General features: G+C 37.9%; 1 protein-coding gene and 1 long non-coding RNA gene across 2 annotated transcripts in view; one reads left to right on the top strand and one right to left on the bottom strand.

Moving 5' to 3' along the window:
• LOC140151472 (integrin alpha-8-like) overlaps positions 1-20819 on the bottom strand; it is a 68827-nt gene extending 48008 nt beyond the window's left edge. The window contains exon 1 of the mRNA XM_072173824.1: positions 20273-20819. Coding sequence (XP_072029925.1) covers positions 20273-20448 — 176 coding nt within the window. The 5' untranslated portion in view covers positions 20449-20819. The remainder of the gene's footprint in view (positions 1-20272) is intronic.
• On the top strand, positions 1413-9216 carry LOC140151471 (uncharacterized). The gene is made up of 4 exons (XR_011858942.1): positions 1413-1787; positions 3138-3269; positions 4492-4553; positions 6333-9216. It is a non-coding gene; the product is annotated as an uncharacterized lncRNA (long non-coding RNA).

Below are 20819 nucleotides of genomic sequence, written 5' to 3'. Positions count from 1 at the left end.
AACTGCAAAGGTCATGTGAGGTCAAAGGTCAGGTCAAATTGAAGGTGCTCCGATTAGGCTGTAATTTGGATCTTTGGTTCTCAAGTGCCATGATAAGGTGCTCAGAAGGTGAAGGTGTGTCGGGGTGGGTCATGGGGTGTCATGGTTGGTCAAGGGGGGTCATTGAGAGTAAGTGGTGGGTCAAGGGTTTCATGGTTGATTAGGGGTGTTGAACTGGGTCAATCTATAGTTCTTTTTGACGTCGGTGGTCAAGGCTTAATATCATTGCTTTAAAGAGATATGGACACTTTTTGTACTTTTGTGCACTTTACCCTCTTTCTTTTTAACCAATCATCATAGAGATTCGTGCGATATGTCAAACTTTTCCTCTGGTCTTAAGGAACACAAAAGTCAGCGGTCGCATATATGTACACTTTTTGTACTTAGTGCACCTAACCCTGTATCTTTTAAACCAAATATCCTAAAGAGTCGTGGAACACGAATCGATTGGCGCGAGGTTCATATTGGTGCGTTTGTACTATGCACCAAATATGTATCTTGTTGCTTTTAGTATTGGATGTCCAATGCAGAAGCGAAAAGGGAAATTTGTTTATCCATATGCCTACACACTGTGAATTAACACAGGGGAGTTGGAAAATTGTGCAAAATGAAGGTCCAATTGAAGCCATTTCATGCATCATTTTATACATTCTTTAAGCATGTTAAGGGTCTAGAATAGAGATTTGATTATTTATGTTCACCCAGACATGTGACACACAGCACATTATGGGTTAAAAGTGGGGGGCAGGCCCCTGCCCCCCCCCCACCGGTTCCACCGCCTATGGGGGTGTGACATCCCCCCCCCAAATGCAAAAGCCCAAAATGCCCCCTTTTTTGACCCAAAAAGTCCCATTTGCGAGCATACTGAGCAAAAAATATCTGGCCCCCTGGCCCCCCAGGTTCCGCCATCTATGGGGGTGTGACACCCCCCAAATGCCAAAGGCCCCCCTTTTTTTTTACCCAAAAAGTCCCATTTGCTAGCATACTGAGCAAAAAAATATAGGTTTTTATGCCTTTATGGTCCAAAAATGTCCAAATCCGCATCCCCCTGTCCAAAAAGGGGTACAATTACTGAATAGGGTGCAACTAGCTAGACTTGAGTCCAGTCCTCGTTTACGGGGTTAGGGTTTAGGGTTGGGGTAGGGCAGTCTTGTAATAAGACTAGTAGAGTTGCACTCTATATTCGGCAATCGCTCCTTTTAATTTTACAGTAAAATTACACAAAATTTTCTTCAAAAGTTTGTAAAAATAATCAATTTTTACATCTTCCCTTTCCCAAAATCGATCAGGCTAAAACAAGAGGTTATGAATTGTCAACAAGGACTAGTCATTAAAAATATTACTGAGAGATATAGGCCAGGGGGGGTGGGACATACTTCTCTGGCAATTCCAGGGCAATCCCGACGGCAACACCACGGGAACACGATTTGTTTTATGCGCATGTCTAGCGCATGCGCATTTTGAACAATTAGCGATATCAGCCGTTAAAAACAGCCTGTGATCTTCAATCAGCTGATCGTAAATAACAATCCCGGAGTTGACCAGCTTCAACACACGGTTACAATCGAATCGTGACAATGGGAATTAAATCTTTACTCCCAAAATTCAAGAATATAGAAAATAAAGTTTCTGCCAGGGTTTCTGCCGCGGATTTGGGCGGTGAAGTGCAGGCATTGACGCATCAATTTATGGATCTACACATAAATATTAACGAAGTACACTGCACAACCTGGAATTGATCCACGAAAGTAAGTTAAGCTTAAGCTTATTAAATACTATGTAATGTAGATGGTATACCATCTACATGTAGTGAAATTTGTTATGATCATTTTAAATCGGGTGTGGTGCTGAATCCAGTTACAATTTTGTGGATCTTGTGGTTCTGGGAATTATGATGTGAAAAGAGTTGAAACGCAACATCTTCATAATTGACATATTTCTCAAGAACCACAATTATTTACAATACTATTCATATATTAAGAAATTATTTTAAGTGTGTGACTTGTATTCGGTGATGAAGGAAAGGATTAAGGGCTTATTTATCATTAATCTCCTATTCTAAACCATGAAAATTGTCTTTTTATAGCTGCGTGACCAAAAAAGCATCCTGTACCGTTGATTGGTTTTAATGTTACCTGGTCACATTCCTAATGTAGGTATCCCAGGCAAACCTTAGTTAACACATTTGCTAGTCAGCGAAATTCGCCGAGACCGGGGCCCAAACACAATGCATATTTACATAGAAATTTGAATTTTTTTTCAAGAATAGGCCGGTGAAGGAAACCTACATGAATATGTTTTCTATACTTCACTTGACCCAAATATAGGATTTTTTATGGTGATAATCAAGTCGCACATGGAATTTTAGAGGATTTTGATAGCAGTTCCATTAAAAAAGCTGCTATCGCCATGAGACTAAGATCTAGAAACACCCCTAAATGCCGCTTTTGGGGAATTTTGCTAGCAGAATCTTTTTGATGAAAGTCAATCTTTGACAAGAGGTAACTTTGTTACGGAAAGTGCTATGACAAAAATGTTTTCAGTTTTGGCTTTCTTTACTCAATGGCTTTAATTTGATATGTAAAATGGTGCAGTTTGATGGCAAATTTGAATTCACCTAGCATACCTACCTAATGAAGTAAATTTGTAAGAATACATGACAAGCCGTTCCTATGCCAACCTGTCCTTGCGTCAACCTGCACCACATTTTTTGAAGGCAACTCGTCACTAACCAACCTGTCCCTTGCTTGCTGGAGGGAATAAAGCTAAGGTAGTTGACTATATATATTGTCAAGGGACGGGTAGACTATATTGTCAAGGGCAGTGGTGTACCGTGTATTGGGGTCACTTGTCAGAGCGGGCAAAATCCTGGTGTGCAGTAGATTTACCCGGTCACAGGGTAGATTTTCTCAGGCAGAGGTGTAAAATAGGCTGATTTAGCATAATTTTTCAGGTTTTCCTTCCTGGTCAAAGCCATGGGGGGGTGCTGAGTGACCCCTGCCACAGATACGCTACTGGTCAAGGGGTGGGTTGGGATAGGGACAAGTTGTATATCAACCAATTTTTACGTCACTTTTATGCAATTATGGTTCTTACAGGTACCCTGGTATGTCAATGATTTCTGCTAAGCAGTAGATGTGTTGGTTAGGCAAAATGTTACGCCCATAGTTGTTTTTGACGGGGAAGTTCGAGCTACAAGCAAAGCAGCACACAAAGGAAGAAAGAAAAGGGTATGTATTAATTCATCATGTATTTACATCTTCATTCTTGGTAATTGAAGTAAAAAAAATCAATCTGAAAAGATATGTACAATGTATGTGAAACGCTAACACTCACATATTTTGGGTACCGGGTATAATCGCGAATTTTAGGTTTGGCCACGAATTTTAAGATTTTTCCAAGATACCCATTTTAAAGTATTCAATTTCCAAAAAAAACCATAAGTTTTAACAAAATTGAAAGAACCCATGGTGATCTGTAATACAATCCATGCAGAAAAAAGTACCGGTATAGAAAATAGACCATAGCAGAATGGTAAACTGCATATCCGCCAATACATGCTTTTTCCATGGGAAATGAACTTTGCTGCTTGGATGATGTCACGATGAGGTTAGCATTTATTCCGTATTGAAAAGCGTGTACTGACGGATATGCAGTCGACCGCCCTCATCATGCGTATATTTTGGGGGGGCTTTGGGGGCGCCAGCCCCCCGGAGTCAAAGCAGGGGGTGGCCAAATCGAAGGGGCAGAGGAAGAAGAAAGGGGCGGCAAAAAGAATTAGCAAAGAAAAAGGGGCGGAAAATTTGAAAAAATTGTACTATATATCAAAATGTGTTGCTTTTGGGGCGCTAGCGCCAAGAAATCCTTTTTTTTTTGTTCTTCACTTTTTCAAACGAACGTAAAAAAATTGGGGCAACCTTTTCGGGCTGCTGAGGAAGGCGGCAAAATTGAATTTTCTTCAGCCCCCGGGGTAGGGGTGGTACTGCACGCCACTGTTCATAGGACTTAATTTTAACGAATTCAACTCTGCCGCGTAATTTAATTTAAAAAATGCAAATTTGAACTTTTTGCGGAAAATGCACACATTTTGGTAATATTATGGATAAATCACACAAATCAGGAATTTTGTGAAATTGGTGCATAAAATTTGCTCTCAAAAATCATACATTTTTCCGGTGCTTACCAATACAGTGTAGTTAAGTAAACAAATTAGGGCACCAAATCTGTGTGGGTACTTGTACTGTCTGTGTAATCATTGGGAATTTCAATATTTCTCTGTTTGTGTTTGCTTGTTTTTCGTCCAAGTACTAGATTTTCCTTGGGTAAAGCTCAACCTCACTTTTGTGAAATTAATCAACTAGAGGAGTTTATGCATGCATCTAATGTATTATGTACCTCAATTTTCCTCAAATTTTGATATCTAAATTTGCATTTCTTTCTTCATTTCATCAGGAGAAAAAGACAGGAGAAGGCTAGAGCCCTGCACCACCATGCCACACAAAATGAGTTTGCAAGTAAGTCTATGATGTATGACATGTACATTGTACAAGGGGTATCAAAAGTTTTTGACATCACCCAGAAGTGAAAGAGCTATTTTGATGAAATTATGTCAGTGTAATCACTGGTCCTTATGTACATTATGGTTCAGAAATGGTCTCATAAGTATAAGTTTACTTTCTATCCAGATGGCACTAGGTGGGCAGTAGCTAGGCGCATAACCTGCAAGATGGTGAAAATTGAGGAACGTAGCGTGATTAAGGTTCCTGCATTTGAAGGGTTAGGCCTACAATACTCATAAAATCTATGGTGATGATTGCCCATCATATTGCACTGTTGCTTTTTGAAAAAGGAATTTCCAAACTGGCCACATGTCCCTCACAGATTAGCCAAGAAGTGGACGTCCATCACTTATGGATGGCGCGCCACAGTGAAGAAACTCAAGAAAGTGGAGGATCTTATCATGAAAAGGTAATGCGCCTACTGCCCATCTAGCGCCACCTGGAAAGAAAGTAAACATACTTATGAGACCATTTTTGAACCATAATGTACTTATAAGGACCAGTGATTACACTGACAAAATTTCATCAATATAGCTCTTTCACTTCTGGGTGATGTCAAAAACTTTTGGATACCCCCTCGTATATACACATGTATCATACAGTAAAATCGATTAAGGAACCGTTCACAAACACTTGTTGGGGGCCCTGATGCAAAAAAATTTCATCATGAAAATTTTTCGGGCCCCCTTTTCAGATCTCAAAAATTTCAGGGGCCCCTTTTTGACATGAAAATTATGGGTCAACCCCATATACTCAATTTTCCGGGAAAATTTGTGGTCAATTTTTTCAGAGCCCCTCTCCCCCTAGAAGGGTCAAAACTTTTAAGAGCCCCCCTTTTTGCATCAGCCCCCCCCCCCCAACAAGTGTTTGAGAACAGTCCCTAATGTAGACAATTCCATGATCATCCACCATGAATGGGTTGCAGTTTCAGCAAAGTTAGTTTTTGAATAGAAAGGAATTTGCCATGTACATTGTATTTTAGCCACTAATTTTTAGTTTACTACACATACTTAGGGACACAAACTCATTAAATAATCCAACCCAAAAAAACCTGCTGTATTGCTAACATTACAACCCTTTTGTAGTGAGCAGCCATGTGACTGCAGGGTTAAGGATGTTGTGAAAAACCTGCATTATATTTAAATACAATTTTAAATCATCATTTTTTGAAATGCTAAATATGTAATTGTCCCATGCCAAGTAACTGTGATTTGGTAGGCAAATGTACATTGTATTTATTACGGCAAACCCTTGCTCATTCATTTGTGATTAAGCCAGTCTCCGGGGAGAGACTATAGTTTCAGTCACAGTTTTGGTCACCTTACACCTTCAAATGTGCTCAAAATTTACACTGATGTAAAAAAAAAAGATTTCTTTAATTTAACTTCATGTGAGGAAAGTAGTTGTGAATTTTTTGATAATTTATTTTTTCTGTGTGCCCTCTTGTGGCTGTGGTGTACACCTCACACCTTTGTGCGGAGAATGTAAGTGGAAGTTGGAGCTACATGTAAGAAAGTTTGAGTACCGGTACCTCAAACTGCTTTGAAATGAATTTGAAATGTTGTCGCTAACAGTGGCATTTTCATAATCACTTGCACCATTTTGCCAATGTTTGCCACCAGCAGTAATTTGTCTCCCAGAATATCATTGTATCCCACATATCATTTTCAATTTGCAGTAAAAACTTGTTCGATGTGAAACAATATTTTATTCTATTTCTTTTTAAATTTATAGGTTGGTGTGTGTGGTAAGGCAAAAGATTGACCAAGCCCTGGAAACTGATAACTCAGGCAACTGGTAGTCAGGAACCATATTTGATATCAAAAAGTTGCAATAAACATTCCTCTCATGAGTCTGTGTACTGGTGTACTACAGTGCCATTTGTGGCAACAAGCAATCGACAAGTAACTTTTAGATTTTACATTCCAATTTAGAAATTAAATCTAAGCAGTGGACTGTGACAACAAATGTTTTAGGATTAATATTATGAAGCTCAGTTACACTACCTGATTCATATTGGGCTGCCTGCACAGGTACACCATCGCTGAGGTAGTCGGAGGTACATGTACTTGGCTGGTACTGTGCAGTACCAGGTGAGTACCAGTTTAGAACCAGTGCAGTACCACTGCTGGTGGATCCTGTGCAGTGGCATAATTGGTACTGTGTAGGTACTTTGTGTGTACCAGTCTGCAGATGGCCAAAATAGGAATCTTGTAGTGATAGATTGGATAGACAGCTGAGAACATCATGCTTGCAGGGCTTCAACTCAACTCTTGCAAAAATATAGGGATAATATAGGACCATTTTGGGAAAAAATATAGGGATAATATAGGAATATTTTGGGGAAAATATAGTTAAAATATAGGGCAAATGATGTATAATAGAGGATTTTTTATCGACATATTTTACACAAAATGTACAATATTCACTGTATTTAACAGTTTCTTACTAGTGTGTGCATAATTTGCACAGGTAATGGCTTCCTCCATCTCCCCTTATAGCGATTCCTATCTAACACTCAAGAAAGCCTATGATCATGTTCAATTAATTGGTGATAAATGTGTTGCTCAAATTTTGACAAAATTGATTTTGTTTCCCACAAAAGTGTCAGTATAGCATTTGTCAAAACATACAAATAATTTTGTTTTATTAGAAGTGTAAGTATGATCTTACACTTGTACATGTAATATGTATAAACAAAACAGACAATAAATGTAGAAGAAAAATGACTTCAGTTAAATTGATACATGCATTTGTTATAATATCACACTGCACAGTCTATACCTTAATGTATAATGGAAGTGCATGCGGTGGACCTTTTGGTTTTATCACATAGTATTTTTACACTAATTGTGGCCTTTGCTGTTTTAATCTACATCAATGATTTGCCTGACAACCTGTCTTCAAGAGAGAAATTATTCGCCGATGACTGCATTGTGTATCAAGAAATCAAATCTGCTGAAGACTCCATAATTCTTCAAAATGACATAAACCATCGACCATCTGCAACTGGGAAACCCAACTGGGAGTCACTCATAAAAACAAGCCAATTGTAAACCGGATCAACCGGTACACAAGGATGAACACAAGCAATGACATAATTTCTTGAAACTTCTTTCACATTTCCAGAGTTTTCCCTGTACTTTGTACAATGAAGATCCAAGTAAAATTTCCTGATATCAAGAATTTCTGAAGATTTACATTACATCCCTGGGTATACGATGGGAGACAGTCTGCTTGACAAAGTTGATCATTACCCTTACCTGGGAGTAGAGCTCTCATCCAGCCTTACCTGGAACAGACACACAAATCAGATCGCCATAAAACTAAATAGAATTTTGGGACTTCTTCGAAGCAACTTATCATCTTGTGGTGACAAGTTTTATACAAAGGAAAAAGCGTAAAAAGCACCTGTCTGCCCACTGTTGGAATATTGTCAGACAATATGGGATCCTCAGCCAACAAAAATGGCTATTTGCAGTTACTATATCCTTGGACCACCCCAGAGTGGAACATGCTTCCTGACACCACCAGATCCGGACAATGTGGACATGAACTATCTCATCAAATCTGCCCACATCTAAGCTGCTGAAACATGCTCTTAGTTTGCGGACTTGCATTGAAGATCTACAAGCGTGTCCCCATTGTGTGGCAGTGTGTGCACTGTGACTATCCACTATTGTGTCATAATGTATAACTGAAACCAATCAAATTGTGTGTATTCTTGATAAGGCACACCAACTGAATAAGAATTTGATGTGAATATCAGTGATTTTTAAACCAAAATGTCAGTAAAAATATTTCTCCACCTAGATACCAAATATCTTTTTTTTTTCAAATCTTTAAATCAAATTGTGTGCTTGATAAGGCACAGCAACTGAATAAGAATTTGATGTGAATATCAGTGATTTTTAAACCAAAATGTCAGTAAAAATATTACCCCACCTATTATGTGGTGTTTCATAACTTCATATTAATTAAATATTCCATAAATAATAATGATTGTTAATTTAAACCAATTCGATCAGTGCTGTTATTTTGAAGCCCAATTTATACAAAAGAGCACATCATAGCATCCCTCAGTTGTCTTCATTGAGACACAATATTATAAACAGTGCACGTAAAAACACATACGTACATTTTGAGAAAAAAAATATAGGAATTATAGGGCATTTTACAACTTTATAGGGAAATATAGGAAAAGTTCAAAAATATAGGAAATATAGGAAATATAGGGCCAGTTGAAGCCCTGTGCTTGTAAGCTTTTAGGCTTTGGGTTGAGCCTTTTGTTTGAGCCTGGCCCTATCAGGGCCCGAGCTTGCGTCTGCCCGGACCGACTGGTTAAATAAACCTGCAGGGGGTCACTCCCATTGTGGCCTGTACACCTCCCGCGATAATCAACTTTTGAAATGCACCCTAAACAAGGATTAACCCTTGGCTAAAACGATACCCTAAACAGATATCACACGCCTGTTTTCACACCCTAAACATATACAGGGATTTTGTTCCTTGCATCAAATGTCATACCCTAAATTTCATTTCCACGTAATTAGCAATTGCAATTTTGCTACCCTTTTTTCCAATTTTTCATGTTTTTAACACCTTAAACACGATACACACGTATCGTGCCTACCTACCTAAAAAAACTACCCTTTTACGCATTTTTATTATCGCGGATGGTGTACATGCAACAATGGGAGTGACCCCCCTGGGAAATAAACAAATTTGTTCTTGGTTAAAAAACCACAAGAGCAGTCATATCATGATTTAACCTAAGTAGTCCTCCATCCCCCAATTAGTGCCCCACACTGAACTCTTTTGACTCAAAGGTGCAACTAACCCCATTCGACCATACACTCGATTTATTTCTATCATGACCTCAGAATCTTCCTTCCTATACTTTGTACAGAGTTAAAGAGTCCAATATACACTTCTAGTGCCCGTTTCTATTCATCGTTATGTATTCTTCTCCCGTGCATTATTTTCGCGAACTACCCTTCACAGCCCAAATTATATAAACCTGCACGCTAAACAATGCATTATCTAAAACCTGCACGCTAAACAATAGATTCTAGATAATACGTGCACGCTCAAATACTAGAAATACTACTTTCACATAACCATATAGTAGAGTTAGGTGACGCTTTCGACACAGAGGTCACATAACTATATAATTGTCTGTTCGATATATATACCATCAAAAAAGTACTAATATACATTCTGTGGTGTTAAAATGGTATAGTTACAAACGGTGTTCTATAATAGGGTACAATTACCGAATAGGGTGCAACTCGCTAGACTTGAGTCCAGTCCTCGTTTCACGGAGTTTAGGGTTAGGGTTGGGGTAGGGCAGTCTTGTAATAAGACTAGTAGAGTTGCACCCTATTCGCAATCGTCGTGCAAGGTATCATTGTCATAAATTATGATTAATGACCTCAAATAAATCAAACATCAAATGAGAATAATTGAGCTTCTATTAATTAAAAAGGGCCAAAAACAGGTGGATCATAATTATACAAGATGACACCATTGCAAAATATTCAGCATTTTACAAATGAAATACATGTAGGCCTATATCTAAAAAAACATAGCCGGGCCCGGGAAACACACACTAGCGCATAATATCATGATCATGCTTTATAATACCATAGGCCTTCAAACACATGTGTTTGAAGGCCTATGATAATACTGAACAAATTGTTAAATCGTGTGTTTTAATATAAGTAGGTTTTAAAGTTCAAATTATGTTGTGATCATTTAATATCGTGGTTTCGAACACAGAGAGCACTGAACCAGTTGGAAACGATCGATTTAGATGTCAGACTAGTACTACGGTGAATATCAACTGGACTTTATAGCTCTATAATTTGAACTACTTATATTAAAACACACGACATTGGGATTTAACAATTTGTTCAGTCTTCTCATAGGCCTTCAAACACATGTGTTTGAAGGCCTATGGTATAAAGCATGATCATGATATTATGCGCTAGTGTGTGTTTCCCGGGCCCGGCTATGTTATTTTAGATATAGGCACATGTATTTCATTTGTAAAATGCTGAATATTTTGCAATGGTGTCATCTTGTATAATTATGATCCACCTGTTTTTGGCCCTTTTAATTAATAGAAGCTCGATTATTCTCATTTGATGTTTGATTTATTTGAGGTCATTAATCATAATTTATGACAATGATATTTGCAAGGGTGCAACTCTACTAGTCTTATTACAAGACTGCCCTATCCCACTTTCACCTAAGTATGACGTATGGCGCAATCGATACCATTGATTACAGGGATTGATTTTCTTTACCAGTTAAATGCTACGTAGCTGGTCAATGTCCTGACGGTGTTTTTAAAATGTAAGATATTTTCCCTAATATTAAAACTAATATAATGAATGCAGCAATTAATATTGCCTATTGTTTTAATAGGCCTACACTCAAAGTGTATGACGGATAATGTACTGTGCAAATGCATTCGTCAAGATAATTGCACTTGCCATGGAGTTATTGCATTTAGCTCTTGAGCCTATCGGCTCTCGAGCTAAATGCAATAACTCCACGGCGCGGGCGATTATCTTGACGAATGCATTGCACTCAGTTCATTATCCTTATCATAATCAACACTTGGACTCAAAACTTGGACTGTGTTGGATAGGCTCACTTTTCCCCCCAATATTGTTTCCCACAATTTTTTGACCAAAACTCATTTTTGACTAAAAATCACATTTTGACCAAAAACCACATTTTTACCAAAAATCACATTTTTTACCAAAAGTCATGTTTTTGACCAAAAAAGATTCTGAAAACATAATGATAAAATTGGATGTTTTTTCACCCAATACAAAATTTATTGGTCTCGCTATGAGTTTAAAATATTGGACTTGACTTCGCCTCGCCCAATATTTTAAAACTCATAGCTCGATTCAATAAATTTATGTATTGGGTTCAAACCATCCAATTTTATATCATTATTGTCAGGGAAATGCAAGTATTTTGAAACACTCCCAGCTAACTCAGTCATGTGGCAATATTAGGCCTTGCGATCAGCAAACTGAGCTAGTTCTTTATGAAATGAAGATTTTGAATTATGATCACCATGAACACAAGCTATTGCCAAAAAAATGGGAAAAAATGCAAATGGACATTAAAGATGAGAGAAGAATGACTACAATCTCAAGACTTAGTAGAACCATGCTATATAAAATAACATTTTATTAAACCTCTTTACATGGTATCTGAAGATTTACTTTACATTATTGAAGGCAAATTTGGTAACTTTAAACACAATCACTGGCAGATGATGTTAACAATCATGACTTTGTATGTGTAAAAATGAAAAGAATAATAAATTAAAAGCATAATCATTTGCTTTGCTTGAATTTATTTCAGTGTTGCATTTGAGTAGGAATAGAAATACATGTAAGATGGGTAAATATCATATAAACAATGGTATCAGACTCGTGATAGTTCAGTTGCAGAGAAGATGGTTTGCCATTTTTTTCTTTGCTGATTATTGCTGTATTGAAAATTCCAGTCAAGAGATGCATAATTTGACCTACTTGGGGCTTTCATTCCAGTTTTATGTGTTTGAGCCAAAAAGGACCAAGGTTAAATGTTACGCACCATCAATGATCAAATAGAAGCAATCAGTGGCATAGCATAGGTCATCATATTGGGGGGGGGGGGGTAATTAAAGCATCTGTGTCTGATGGGGCACAATCCATTTTCCGGCAATTTTCCAATTGGATTTTCTAAACTTTGCAATCGATTGGGGAGGGGGACATTTTCCCCCGTGCCCTATGATGCTACATGGTTGCAACATGGATTCACTGTGATCATATGCTCCAAGAGCACCATCACCATTACTGCATAGCTGGAAATTTTTACTAGGTTTTTATTTTTGCAGGTGGTAAATTGATAAATTTGTGACTATAAATAATAATACACTGGTAACAAAAGTTATGTATATTATAGGGGCAAGGAATCCAGATACTATACTGGAATTTCAGTGACTCAAGACAAGTGGTATGTTATTTATGATAAGAAAAGAGGTACCGCTAGAATGTACCCCATTTATATAATGAACCACCTGTCTTGAATCACTGAAATTGCAGTGAAGTAATTGGATTCCTAGCCTCTATAATATACATAACTTTTATTACCAGTGTGTAGTTATTTTTTGAGAAAAATGCAAAATTAGTCACAACATTTATCAGGGGGTGTAGTACGTACCACCTTAAAGAGGAAGCCCCGCCAGAGTAGTTCTTCCGGGTGAATCAAATCTCCAGGGAGTGAAATGTCTTTGATCATGTTAAGAAAATATTGCCAAACAAATGACCCTGGCATAGTATAAATATGCATAGTTAAGTCACTTGTAAATTGTCACTTACTAATTTGATAACCAGGCAGGGAAATGGTTTATCCCAGAAGAACTGCCCTGGCTGGGTTTCCTCTTTAATTTCAGAATGGTAAATTTTATAGCTTGCAAAAATATTTTTGACCCATATGTTGTAATAATCGGAATTGCTGTGAATGCAAGAAACTATACACTATACACCTATTGAGGTGCAATTTTCAAATTGTTATCCAGACCATGACCATATGGGTCAATTTTCAAAATTAAAAAAAAAAAAAAATTGGCAGATGCTTTAAGGGGTACTACACCCATGTGGTAAATTGTGACTATTTTTGCATTTTTTCAAAAATAATAACACACTGGTAATAAAAATTATGTATATTATTGGGGCAAGGAATCCAATTACTACACTGAAATTTCAGTAACCCAAGACAAGCGGTGATAGGAAACGAGGTACATCCTAGTGGTACCTTATTTCTTATCATAAATAACAAACCGCTTGTCTTGGGTCACTGAAATTCCAGTGTAGTAATTGGATTCCTTGCCCTATAATATACAATAACTTTTGTTATCACTGTGTTATTAGTTTGTGAGAAAAATGCAAAAATAGACACAAATTTATCGAGGGGTGTAGTACCCCCTTAATACCACGCAACATCATACTCTATTCTGATCATTTTTGTTGTGCCATTATATATTAAATTTTCTGACTGCACAGCTCTTTCAAAGACCCTGTATCATATCAATGTCCTGTATTATAATCTTGGCAGGCAGTTGGTGCATTATTCCAGGGATGCCAGTTTTCCGGATATTTCCGAAATCCGGACCGCACGCGTTTAAAAAAAAAAAAAAAATCCGTCGGCCGGTCGAAAAAAAATCTCCGTTGGAAGGGAAAAAATCTGAGGAAATCTCCAATTTTAAAATGAAAATTCCTTAGAACCCTGACTGGATGACTCAACTAGATAATGGTACTCATTTAACATGCATGTGGTCAAATTTTTATATTATTGAGAACACCTTTTCATGCCCAAAATTGATGAATTTTAGTCCATTATCGGACCAGCATATTATACTGAGTGTGTCGGCTTTTGCGTTCAAAAACTCATCTCTTTTTCCTCAACAAATATTACCCAAATAAGAAGTATGTAATGTGTATTAATGAACGATGACGTTTGAGATGATGCTGGACTGATGATGCTGACGCCGTATAGGCCTATGTATACTCTAATATCAAGTCATGTTTAAGTCTAAATGGAAATGAACTTCGGTCAAAGGTTTGATATGAACCTTTTAGCTGTATCCTTTGGCTTTGTGTAGCCGTCGTTGTGTACATGTGGGTGGGGGGAGGTTGGGTGTTGGTGGTTGAGTGTGTGTAGGCCTATGTATTTCCTTTTTAGGCCTACTATTTTAGTCCCAATTTGTAGTGACATCACTCTGTCTCTGTATGTTTAACATACCGAATTACTCTTATCATACAATGTCCGGGTACAATGTATTCTTCATGCACAATCATAAGTACCCCCCCCCCCCCATGTGGGCCCCCCCCCACATACCCGAAAGGGGGGGGTAAAAAATTTGATGAATCATTGTTTTTATATAGCGCATTACATATTTCAATTTCAATCATGTAGGCCATCTTATTAGGCCAAAAAAACACTTTGAAGAATGTCTCCCATGTACAAAAGTATAGGAAACAGAACATTTAAAACCACTTTTTAGGATGAAGGAAGCATTTGTTCAAAAAAAGTCTAAAACAGGTTTTTTTTATCAAAAATGGTCTCTTTTGGGGTGCTAAATCTGCTAAAATGTTTGTCGTCCTGAAATTGTAACCAAAAGGTTGGGGTGGGTGGGGTGGGGTGGGGTGGGGGAGGCAGTGGATGCCAAGCACAAATTGTTAATTATTGTTTTATTTTTCTGCTTCACATATATCAACATCAGCCATATTGGTCATGTAATAAAGCCAAAAAACATTTTTTAAGAGTGTCTCTTGTGCATAAAAGTATAGGAAACTCAAAACTTTAAAGCATGTTTTGTGGAAGAAGGAAGCACTTTTTATTAAAAGTGTAGAACAAGCCAGGAGCTTTGAAATGTTCTTTTTACCCTCTGAAATGGCCTTTCCTGTGGTGCTAAATGTGCAGAAACCATCTGGCTGAGGGGCTTTGCCCCTCGATTTCTAACAGGGGCTTTGCCCTGATTCCCACCAGGGGCCCTTAAGCTGGCCCCTGGACCCACGCCGTGAGGGACGAGAGCTCCGCTCGCTACGCTTCGCATTTAGTATTTTATGAAATTTTTTTTTCCTTCCCAACTTCAGGAGGCCACTGGTATCCCTGATTATTCAGTTGTTTATGTAATTATTGGAGTACTGAATTCTGGAGCTCTTTACCATAGTTTTGTTCTCCAGGAGCACAATCATTTCCGTAAATATTTTTGTTCACAAATAATTATTGTGCAGATCTAACCTTTAGTTTATTATTGGAGTTCATCAAACAGTGAAACAGTGCAATGTCTCATAAATGAGTCGCAAAGTTAGCCAGACTTTGACATAATGCCATTAACTACTAACAATTAAGTATTAATTCAACTATGCTGATTTTTTTCCCCAACTGCTGGATGCTGGTACTTAAATCCAAACGACTAATCATGTTATAGTGCTATGTGAGAAGTTTGCGACAAATCCATTGAGCTCCATTGATTAACCACCAAGAATAGTTCCCGCTGTTGATTCAAAAATCAATGGTTTCCTATGTCCATGGTATAGCCATCACAAGGTCCATTTTCCAAACCATCATGCATGCTTCCTGTAAAAAACAGAAGACAATAATAACAATAATTTTACATGACATAAAAAATTAAAAAGAAAAGCTTTTTGTACTTGCTTTAAATAGCCTCTGGATGATCAATTAAGTTGAGATAATACATTATCATCTTGACAGTATTACTATTATCTCCATATATTTAACTTCAAAAATATATATTGAGATAATTTATCATAAGAGCTATTTATCATCACCATATATTTATCTTGAGATGATTTTATATAATTTATTAGTTCCAGAAAAAGGTTTTGAGATGATGTATTCTCTTGAGATAATTTGTTATCTTGAGATTTATTAATAAAACTTATCTCAAGATAATTTCTTGAGACACTTATCTATAAAAAGATAACAAATTAGAGTCTTGAAATAATAAATTACTTTGAGATAAGTCATCTTATAACTTATTATTTCAAGATAATTTATCTCAAGATTATCTCAACATATTGATCTCCAGATAAAAAAGATTTAGAGATAATGTATTTTTTCGAAAGTGACTTATCAATTATCTCAAGATAATTTATCATCATGAGATATTTATCTCTGGACAAAAAGATATATAGAGAGAGGTTTTTTATGGAGATATTTATCTTGAGATACAGTAATAATTCATTATAAATTTCCATTTATCTAAAGATAATTGTCTCAGGTTAATGGATTATCTCAGAATGATTAATTATCTCGGGATAATTGATTATCTCAGGGTAAATTAATCATCTAGAGATTATCAAGATAATTTATGATCTCCAGATAAATAACATCTTGAGATAATGTATTTTTTCGAGATAATTTATTATCATGACAAGATTATTTATTATCTCAAGATATTTATCTTCCCGGATTTATCTCTGGACAAAAGATTATGGAGATATTTATCTTGAGATAATTTATTATTTCCATATATTTATCTTGCTCAAGATAATTGTCTCAAGGTAATTTATTATCTCAGGGTAATTGATCATCTGAAGATAATTGATTATCTCAAGATAATGATCTCAAGATAATTTATAATTTACTATCAAGATAATTTATCATCTCCAGATAAAACATCTTGAGATAATGTATTTTCTCAAATTATCTCAACAATTATCTCAAGTCCTGTCAATGTCCCTATTTGCAATATAAATTGAGATAATCAATTATCCTGAGAATCTGAGATAATCAATTATTCTGAGATAATCAATTATTCTGAGATAATTAATTATTCCGAGATAATCCATCATCCTGATGATAAATAAAAAGTTCATATTGGCAGTAGGCAGGACAGCCAGGCAATTCTGCAACTTCCTGCTAGGCACCAAGACAATGACATGTTGGAAGTCCATGGACAGTGATTGGGGAAATTCCATGTTGTATGGGGCCGAGACATGGTCAGGGCTCGGCATTCAAAAATGCCCCCCCCCCCCCGCCCGAAGTCGGTGAGGCATAATAGTCCATTTGACTTCCTCGAGAGAGTGATGTCTGTGCAAACTCCAGTAATGTTTATTCAAATTTAAATCGGATGAGTTGGCTCAAATTACTGCCGTGTTTACATACATGCATTTAAAAGCTGTAGGCCTACTACAATTACAAAAAACATTAAAGTGTCAAGTACGGTACGTCACTAGTTAGCAGGGGTAGTAGGGGATAGGCAGGGTTACGGCCGGGGGGCACATCAACAAAATTTGGTGGGTATGTTCACCTGGAATTTTGAAGTGGTGGGTCTTTGGGAGCTGCCCCGGTAAAAGGGGGGTCTTTTGGAGCTGCAAACAAGCAAAATGGGGACTTTTGGAGCTGCGAACAGTCAAAATCAAGGGTCTTTCTTTGCTTTCTGGCTGAAAATTGCCTGACAAAACCTTCTAGAGCTGAAATTATCAAAATCAAGGGTCTTTTGGAGCTCTAGTTTGGTCACTTATAGGGGGTCTTTCAGAGCTGCAAAATCCAAAATAGGGGGTCTTTCCGGGGGAACATACAGTCTGTCCACTTAGAAGTACAAACCAAATCTGTGGCACCGGGGGTCGATGCTTTGCGTCACACGCGAGCGCGACGCGACGCGTAAAGAGCATGGTACGGTACACATACTAGTATCGCGCAGCAGTTGGCGCGCCAAAGAAGCATTGCACTGAATTAATTATTCTCATACCTCCTGTTTCCGAGGTCTATTTCCTTTGTACTTCTATGTGGACAGACTATACTTGTATGGTCATTTGTGTTAAGTGCCCCCAGCACCCAGCCCCAGGCGCCCAGGGTTACAGTTTGATCAAGGTGTCCATTTCACTAACTTGACTAAGTTTTACAAAGCTTTCGTAAGTCTCAAAATTATTCGTAACTTGTGACGAGTCGTAAGTTCCATTTCACTAAATTACTTACGAACAGTACCCTTAAGTTACATCTAGTATTGGGTATTCGTAACTTAACGAACGTGAACGCATCGAACGGTAATGAGTTACGAAGGGTTAAAAGTTTAGTGAAATTACAATTACGGCAATTACCATGGCCAGGGTCAGCATGGTCAGGGTTACACAGTTTACACAGTGACAGTTTATAATCAGGGGCGGATCCAGGAATTTTCAATAGGGGCGCCGAGCAACCGCCACTGCCGCCGCGGCTCGGCGCCAAAGTGCGGCGCCGCTCTGTAAAAATACATGAAGTCAGGCGCCGCTCTCATGAGATGGATAATTATTGTGGACTAGAGACACATCATGCGGGACATTATGCACTGATCAGTGTGCTCGCTCGCAATAATTATAAGCTTTCTGCATCAGTGCAGTGGCAGTGACAGTGTCCGTGACCCTACGAAAACAGTGAGCTCGAGAAAGCGACTCAGTGAAATTACTATTACCAATTTAATACTCCGCACACTCACCATCAAGTATATTATGTTCAGGTTGTCATCACGTTTGTAAACAGAGCTATTAGTTTGTTTGTAAACAGAAGAGCTGACTTCTCCATACCATGCTGATGCTTGATGCTTCGTAACCAGGAAATAACCGGCGACGAGCTACAATGTACTTGTCCATCTATGAAACATTACATCCAGTACGCTACTATAACCTCTTCCCATACAACCGACTGCTTTTGAGTCTGTTGAAGAGATTAATGTAACGGCAAATTTTAAACTAAAAATCCCCCAAAACCCCGCGAAATCTCAAATTTCAAATGCTTTTATCTCAAAATTTCTTCGCTCCACCTCTGAGGTGAGCCGAAAAAAGTTGCTTAAAATAACGTTTTCTAGCTACATTCCAAAACTTGTGGAGGTGCGTTCGGTAGTTTAAATGATATTGATGACGGAAATTGGGCAACGTAATCGATCTTAGCGGATATGCCACCATTGGTTTTATCACAAAGTTTCGCGCCATTTGCAACCTCAAAACCCCAAATCTAGTATCGAAACCTCAACGTCCCACCCCCCCTGATATAGGCCTAAGATTCAGCATAATTTACCCCCATATTTACCCGGGTATTTACCCTTACCCCGGATTAGCTAACTAGGCCTATTACTTACCTGATGTTACCCGACTTTCACACCCACAACTTCCTACTCAATGCGAATATGAAACCTGGCCAACACTTTCCAGTTCCTTCAACCCCCCCCCCCCCGCACACACACATCATCCACCAACAAGACTTTGAACAACACCAATATCGCGATAGATGAGGGTTCCAATAGGCGCATACAGCAGGTCTGCATGCAGTACAGTGTAGCTATGATGATAGCAAGAGTTTCTGAGCACGGGCTCACATATCCTAAAAATCTGAAATCCATTCCCAAGACACAGCATCCATCCAGAGGTATTTACATCGGCGGGAAGTACAAGTACCAATAAGTTGACCTCATATGACCTTTGACCTCAGTATATGACCTTGCACCCCGACCAAAACCCCGGAGTGGGGGGGGGGCATTCGACTTGGAAGTGACGGGATGTGCGGACAGCAGTTCGAAACTAGGGGTCTTTCGGTGAGAAGGTTCCAAAACAAGGGGGTCTTTCCGTGAGACGGGAAACTCTGACCAAAAAAGGGGGCCATTCAGTGAGACTGGAAAAAATGTTGGGTCAAGATATAAAAGTTGATAAAAAAAAATTTGAAAATTTGAAAATATGAAAATATGGTTTGATTGATTTGAGCATTTTCTAAATATATTTCATTTTCAAATTTTGTTCTTCAGTCTCTTTTTGATTTGCTTTTTGCATGAAAAATAACCATTTTACTGGATTTTTAATATAGTCCTACTATTTATCCTTTATCAGAAACACAAACGTACTAGTAGGCCTAAATGTATACATACATGACATAATGGCTTGAAGAAAAGTTGCTCAAGTGAAGTGCCAGGCCTAAACAACATAAAAACAGGCTTAAACAACATATTATGTTGTTTAAACAGGTCACCTAAACAACCCTGGTTGTTTTAAATTTCTAAACAACGTTTTTGCAATGCGGTCCACGGGAAACGCAAAACTTTTTATAGGGTATCTGCCCAGCCCATAGTCCATGTCTACCGATAGGCCTACCCGTATCTAACTCACCAGTTTGTATTTTGTTCCCGATGTAACTCCACAGAAAAACCAAACTCTGTCCCCAAATCACCGCTATGTACTACAGGTGCTCTGGTATCCACATTAAAACATGTACAAAACTCTGTCAAGAGCAAAAGTTGAACTAGCAACAAAAGTATCATTTTGGCATGATCCATATAGGGCATGTGTTGGAAGTAAAAATAATCGTGCTTAAGTTTTCACTCTAAAATCACCAAAATCAAGATAATTCCTTCGTATAAATCCCAAGTATGTTGTTCCTAATCTGTATACCACCGACGCGTGTCCTGCAGTAGTATGACCCTTTAATACATCATTTCCCGCTTTTATTCACACTTCAATTTCAGCCTGTCCAGAAACCTTGAATTCGACCAAGTTCAATGATGAGTTCAAAGTGATGATCCCGGTTCGTCGCTCCAGCAATTTGTTACTTCCTGTTTTGCATATAGAATAAAGGAAACTTTCAAGCTGTGCCCTCTGTCATCACATATAGTAGGCCTATTATATGCTACAAAGCCAAGGTCCTGGTATCATTAAC

Source organism: Amphiura filiformis, chromosome 4 (genome assembly GCF_039555335.1).
Source record: "Amphiura filiformis chromosome 4, Afil_fr2py, whole genome shotgun sequence".
NCBI lineage: Eukaryota > Metazoa > Echinodermata > Ophiuroidea > Amphilepidida > Amphiuridae > Amphiura > Amphiura filiformis.
Note: the sequence above shows the minus strand (reverse complement) of the source record. Positions and strands in the feature narration are given on the sequence as shown.